We start from the raw sequence: 6,939 nt of genomic DNA, 5'->3' as shown, positions 1-6,939 counted from the left end.
AGTATCATGCAGAATAACTTCACTGCCTGAAAAATCCTCCGTGCTCCACCTCTTCCTCCTTCTTTCCCCCCAATCCCTGGCAACCACTGATCTTTTTACTGTCGCCATAGCTTTGCCTTTTCCAGAATGTCAGGTTGGAATAATACAGTTTGTAGCCTTTTCAGATTGTCTTCTTTCACTTAGTAAAATGCATTTAAGTTTCCTCCATGTCTTTTCATGGCTTGACAGCTCACTTCTTTCTTTCTTCCTTTTTTTTTTTTGCAGGGAAAGATTCACCCTGAGTTATCTGTTGCCAATCTTCCTCTCTTTATTTTCTCCCCAAAGCCCCAGGATATAGTTGTATGTCCTAGTGCTAAGTCCTAGTTCTTCTATGTGAGCCACCACCACAGCATGGCAACTGACAGACAGTTGCTGTGGTTCCACGACCAGGAAGTGAACCCGGGCCGCCGAAGTGGTGAGTGCCGAGCTTTAACCGCTAGGACATCAGGGCTGGCTCACTCATTTCTTTTTAGAAATAATCGAATAATATTCCATTGTCTGGATGCACCACAGTGTATTCATTCAGCTACTGAAGGACGTCTTGGTTGCTTCTAGATTTTGGCAATTATGAATAAAGCTGCTATGAACATTCGTGTACTGGTTTTTGTGTAGACAGAAGTTTTCACCTCTTTTGGATAAATACCAAGGAGCATGATTGCTGGATTGTATGATAAGAGTATGTTTAATTTTGCAAGAAACCGCGAACCTGCCTTCCAAAGTGGCTGTTCTTTTTTGAATTCCCCCCAGCAATGAATGAGAGCTCCTGTTGCCCCACATCCTCACCAGCATCTAGTGTTGTCAGTGTCCTGCATTTTGGCCATTCTAATAGGTGTGGAGTGGTATCTCATCATTGTTTTAATTTGCATTTCCCTGATGTGGAGCATCTCTTCATATACTTATTTGCCGTCTGTATATCTTCTTTGTGCAATGACTGTTAAGGTCTTTGACCTGCTTTTTGTTTTGAGAACATAGAGCAAGGCCGAGAGAAGGATTTCCCTGGGGGAGTGTTAGTAACAGAGCAGAGGTTTAGGATGACTTGGTCACACTGCGCCAAACAAATACCAGATTGTGAGTGACAGAGGCCTCTACATATTTGTCAATAAATTTGTGCTCGTGTGTCTGTGATATGCAGGCTCTCTAAAGCACAAGGCCCGGGGCAGGGGCCCTTTATGCCTGGGTCCAGGGCAGTATGACCTGCTACCTGCTCCTGCCCCATCCATATAGCGAAGGCAGGAGCACAACCTCTACGTCAGGCAGACCCCAGCTCAGGTCCCAGTTCTGCCCTTACGAGCCATGACTTTGAGCCAGCCATCTCAAAGCCCTGAGCCCCAGCTTTCTCGTGTGTGAAGGGAGGGTTATAGCGGGGTTCTCCTCCAGGGCTGGTAGTGCAGGCCTGCCCCGAACATTCACAGGGCCCGGGCAAAAGCAAAAGCGGAGGGTTAGCCTGCAATTCATCTCCCTCTCTTCCCGCCCCTGGCTCCATTCCATGCTGTGTAGACATCAGAACTCGAGTGTCCAATCCCTGTCCACACATCCCCCCATCCCTGAATACAGCTGCCCCTGGGCCATCCCTCAGGCCTGGGAGTACCCCGACTCATGGCATTGTCCACCCTCAGGCAGGACCGACCTGGGGAAGAGGCCCACGCAAACCCTGGTATTGGGCTCTGGGGTCCCAGCTACTCAGAGCATATCGAGATGGTGGGATAGGGGTGTGGGCCAAGAGGCAGATATGAGTCCCAGGTAGACACATCCCCTTGGGTTCTCAGACTCCTCACCTGTGGGGCGGAGGGTCAGAGACAGACTCTGTAAGGCAGGGGGTCCATAGCAGAGCCCAGATTGCCCAGCTCTAGCGCAGCCCGGATTGTGCAGGGCCCATGGGATAATGTTTACAAAATGCTTACTCCAGTGCTTGGCACATATGAAGTGCTCAATAAATATTGGTGATTGGTATTATTATTAAAATTAGACTCTGGGGGCTGATTGTCGCTTCCAGGTTGTGATAGGAATAAAGGAGACTGTTCGGGTAAAGCATTTAGATGAGCTGAGATGGCATCCCTGTGGGTGCTGAGGCTGAGGTGGCAGGGAGAGTGGCCTGCGTGCCTGTTGGAGACACAAGGGACTGCTCTGTCCCCTGGACAGTGTCATTGCCAACATCACCTCCTTCCCAAGGGGCCTGAGAGCTCTGCAATCAGAGAGTGACTTGGTGGGGACCTTCTCAGAGATTAATAAACCGAAGCCTAAGAAAGGCTGCAGCCCTACTAAAATCCCTGTTTATGAAGCACCTACTATGTGCATAGACCTTTTGCTATGGTCTCTCCCTGGGAGGGCGGTATGTTTCACGAAGCGGAAACTGAGACTCAGAGGTAAGTGACTTGGTCAAGGTCACGCAGTGGGGGAAGGTGGAGCGTCAGACTCCAAGGGCCAGGCCTTTCCATCGTTTTCTTGTCTTGTCACCTTATTTCGTGGTTGTTTAATCTTCTTATTTTTCCTTATACTTATTCTTCTCTCTTAAGTGGAAAAAAGGACCTGATGGAGAGTTTACTATACAAGGGAAAACATTTCCCAAGTTTCCCAGGGTATGTAGTACTCTGCAGTGTGTGTGTGTGTGATGCTGTGTGTCATACATCCTTGTACAGGCATGGAATACCCTGGAAGGTTACGCAAGAAAGGGGTTACTGTAGTTATCTTGGGGAGGGGAGACTGGGGCATGAATATGGGGAGAAGACTTATACCTTTTGTATCTTTGTGTTTTGTACATTGTGTGTGTAGACCTGTTTAAAAATAATTCATTTTTTAAAAATCAAGGATGCCTCCACACGACCCACCCCTCTGCAGGGCTATTGTAGGGATTAAATGAGAGCACGTGTGTAAAGTGCTCAGAACAATGGCTGGTGCATCATGAGTGCTGCATAATGGCAACTATTATCATCATCAAACTTCATCGGAATTGTGCTGGTGTAGCGAAAGCTCTGATTCACGTCAGCAATCTGAGTGAAATAATGGAAGATTTCGGTTTCTCTTTGCATTGACTTCTGTGAAATGCAAGAACTGCAATGAACAGCATCAGCTGCCCCTGGGCCCTGTCTGCGCAGTCGCCCCATCCTGAAGGCTGGCCCAATATCCAAACCTGGGCAGCTAATGCCCTCATTGTCTTGGCCTTGGGGCTTTTCCTTAGATCTGCACAGACCCCCCGTTTGTGGCTGATTCAGTGCTAACGCCCCTTAAACAGCACCATTAGCACAGTGAGGCATTCTTGGTCAACAGCATGTCAGGAGAGCCTGGCTTAGATGGGTCACCCCCAGAGCAGACCCTGTAAAAGTACTTCTTTGGGTGGGGATCCCAGGAAGCACTGGTAGGAGAATGCAGAAGTGGGGCAGAGAAGGAATGAAGCCAATATGGGGCATGTTAATGAGCAGGTTTCACAGTGGGCTATTGGAGCTCAGTGCTGCTGGGGACTTCTGGGGATGGTGTAGAATATCTCAGATTTGTCTCACTGTAAGAATAAAGATGCTGGGGGTATTTATCCACCAGCTCCTGTTTGTCATCCATTAAGGGCTGTTCCCAAGGGTGTTGACTCCCAATACTCCCAGCCTGTCCTGTGCATGCGTCCAGCAAGTTCACGCAGCAGGAGCAAGCCTGAGGGATCATGGGGTTAGCAGCCATCTGCAGAAGGGATGCAGGCTGGTCCCTACTGTATCTGCAATGGAGTCAGCCCTTCTTAGTCCTGCTGGGTTAGGGTAAAACAGTGCTCTGAGCCACCAGACAACCACGAGTGACAACTTTATTGCTCCAAGCACTTTACATGACTGTCACCAAACAGCAAATATATAAAAAGCACAACCTATTGTACAATCATTCTGACTTCTTGACTAATACACTGTACAGATGCTTCCCAGGCCTCGCCCCCAGCACGATGGATGCGTTTCAGGGGCAGCAGCTGCACTTGTCCGAGCCCCCTTTGCAGACGCAGCCCCGGGCACACTTGGCACAGCCTGGTGGGCAGCAGGGACAGCAGCCTGAAAGGGTCAAGAGAGGAACAGATCAGTTCTGGGTCAACTCTCCCATCTTACCTCTTCCCCTCCCACCACTTAGAGGAGCTGGAAAAGAAGAGCATGCCACAGGCTTCAATCCACATCACCAAAAATCCTGGGACAGGAAGGTGTGGGATGTTAGAGATGGAGGGGATCTCAGGGGTCATCCAGAGTCCATCAGAGGCCCAGAGAGGGGAAGAGGTTTGCCCAAGGTCATTGGACAGTGGCGGATCCAAGAGTAAAACTCAGGGCTCGTGACTCCAGACCAGTGCTCTCTCCCTTTCACCACTGGGCAGGCTAGAAGCTCCCCTAAGCCTCTTCCTGCTCCAGACACTGGAAACACCGTGGAGCCCTCATCCCCAGGGGGGCTGCAGCCCTGAGGAGCTCAGCTTTCAGCTCGGACCTCTCCCAAATGGGTCAAAGGCATTCAGAAGCCCGGGGACCCCACCGTGGCTGGAGGGTTGAGGATGGAGGGAACGGGCTTTCCTAGCTCCGAGCCAGCAGTGCCCTGGTCACCCAAACTCACTTTTTCGACATGTTTTACAGTTGCAAGTTGTACATTTGCAGTTGTCTCCACAGAGGCAGATTCCTTCTAGAAGAGAAGACAGAGCCACAAACGTGAGGACTGAGGTGGCATGGGAGACACAAGGTGTGCTGCAGACGGGCACGGTGGCAGGGCTTCTGGGCTGTCCTGGGGCAGTGACTGGACAAGGGGGTGAAGATGCTGCCAAGCATCGCCCCGAGTGGTGAGGACCCTCCAGTGGTTCCCAGTCACTGTGCGTGGACAGAAACTGGGGTGGTTGCATCAGCCCTGCCGCTCCCCAGGATACTCGTTAAAATGCGGGTTCCTGGGACCAGTCCTTGAGATATTATGATTCATAGGTCAGGGTCAGGAAAAGGAATCAGTTTTTTTTTTTTTTTGACAAAGATTAGCCTGAACTGACATCTGTCCCCAATCCTCTTTTTGCTAAGGAAGATTGGCCCTGAGTTGACATCCAGGCCCATCTTCCTCTGCTTTATATGTGGGACACCACCACAGCACAGCTTGATGAGCTGTGTGTAGGTCTGTGCCCATGATCCGAACTGGCAAACCCTGGGCAGCTGAAGCAGAGCATGCAAACTTAACCACCACGCCATGGGGCCAGCCCCAGGAATCAGTTTTTTTAAAAAGTGACCCAGATGATTCTGATGTGCAATCAGGTTTGAGAACCACAAGTCTAGGCCAACTCCACCAAGCCCAAGGTCCCCTGGGGCTGTCGAACCCTTTTATACCGTCCTCACCCTTTCAAGGTATCAGGCAAGATGGAAATCCTGCTTGCACGGGAGAAACAGCAAAGCGTGTAAACAAGCCCAAAGGGACAGCGCAACCACGGCTTGTTTTCATCTCATAAAAACCATCTGCACTTCAAAAAAAATGAATCCCATCTATCGTTTTGAGCTTCAAGATGCTGGAAGCTTCTGCGTCTTTGGCAAGTTTTTGGTACAGACATGTCCTGTTAAGGACCGGGGAGGCTTGTAAGGCTTTTTGATACCGTTTCCCAAGGCCGTAAAACCCAGATGGCTCTGAACCCTAACCTCTCTCCTCCTGGCGAGCGTGCTTCCGTGGAATTAAGGGGTTTCAGAGACTTGGGAGTCCACATACACTTCTAATAACTCCCCTGCCTCTGCGAGAGCTTTTTCATTTTAGCACTTTCACAGGAACCCTGAGAAGTGGTCAGCTGGGGGTGGGTAACCCAAGTTTTCAGATGGGAAAACTGTGGAAATAATACATGTCAGAAGCGAATAGCAGCAATGGACCAAAACCAGGTTGCCAGCTTCTGGGCCGGAGATCGTCCCCCACCCTTGTGGCTGCCCCTAGTGGCCTGCCGCTAGGTTGCCCACAGTCATCCTGGTCAGCACATCAGCCTGGTGGCCAACAGAGTGGGAGTTGCCCCAGAGGTTGCCAGTCTGAGACAAACCCATTAGCGCCTCCTAATCGAAAGAAGAGAAGCGTTAATCAGAGTCCCATGGGCTCGCTGTAGGAAGCTGGTGCAAGGTCCCGGGATCCCAAGGGGGGCATCCTTACTCACCAGACATGCAGGAGCATTCCCTGGGGTCCATGGTCCAGGCGTCCGAGAGGCTCCGGTGCTGTCACAGCTGGGGGCGGGAGGCTGAGTGAGCAGTCCTCAGAGTCTCCCTATTTATAGCCGTGTAGGTGTAGACTTCGGCTTACCCCACCTCTCCCTGGGGCCAGACGCCCTGCACACGGCCCAGCCAGACGCCGCGGGCTGGAGGCTGGGGAGAGAGGCCAAAGAAGGGCAGAGGAGAGCGAGAGCAGTACAGTCATTCTGGTGGCTTTTCACAAGGGATGCAGGTGGCTGTACCCACCCGCCTGCCCACCTGCCAAGGTGTCAGGGAGCCAGGTCAGCTCGCATGGTACTTGGCGGTGCTCGGATTGGCAGTGACGTCCATCCAGGCTCCGGGTTCTGTGCATTCTATTATCTACCATTTCTGTTCCCTCCTTCACAGGGGCTGCTCCCACCCTGCCTCAGGGCCTCACTCTCCTTCCCTTGGCTGGCTCTGAAAGCCCTTACCATGGGCAGGAGGGGCCATATCCTGAACCCTGTCTTTTGAAGGCTCCACTCAGGTCCTGTCCTGGTCTCCAGCCCCCATGGGTGAGAAGGCCCAAAGTCAGGGGCATATGCCCACCTGGAGCCTGCAACCTCTCCTTCTAGGCCACGCACAGAGCACCCTGGATTCTGGAAATTTTGTCATCCCAAGCCTGCTTGCTTCCAAGGGTTTGCTCACTCCTCCTCCCCAGGTTCCCAAGGGCAGACGTGCAGCCAGTGTGTATCCCTCCAGGCCTGGAGGGTTGCTGGGGGTGGCTGTT

General features: G+C 51.6%; 1 protein-coding gene across 1 annotated transcript; it reads right to left on the bottom strand.

Annotated features, from left to right (window-relative positions):
- Positions 1 to 3,806: 3,806 nt before the first annotated feature.
- Positions 3,807 to 6,289, bottom strand: LOC100630148 (metallothionein-4). Its single transcript, XM_023636879.2, has 3 exons — positions 6,140 to 6,289; positions 4,597 to 4,662; positions 3,807 to 4,055 (listed from the first exon to the last, which is right to left on the bottom strand). The coding sequence occupies exons 1-3, from the start codon at positions 6,168 to 6,170 to the stop codon at positions 3,964 to 3,966; spliced, it is 189 nt and encodes a 62-aa protein (XP_023492647.1). The 5' UTR covers positions 6,171 to 6,289; the 3' UTR covers positions 3,807 to 3,963.
- Between the last annotated feature and the right edge of the window lie 650 nt (positions 6,290 to 6,939).

This window comes from Equus caballus, chromosome 3, assembly GCF_041296265.1.
Source record: "Equus caballus isolate H_3958 breed thoroughbred chromosome 3, TB-T2T, whole genome shotgun sequence".
Lineage (NCBI taxonomy): Eukaryota > Metazoa > Chordata > Mammalia > Perissodactyla > Equidae > Equus > Equus caballus.
The sequence above is the reverse complement of the archived record's forward strand: the minus strand, read 5'-3'. Positions and strand labels throughout refer to the sequence as shown.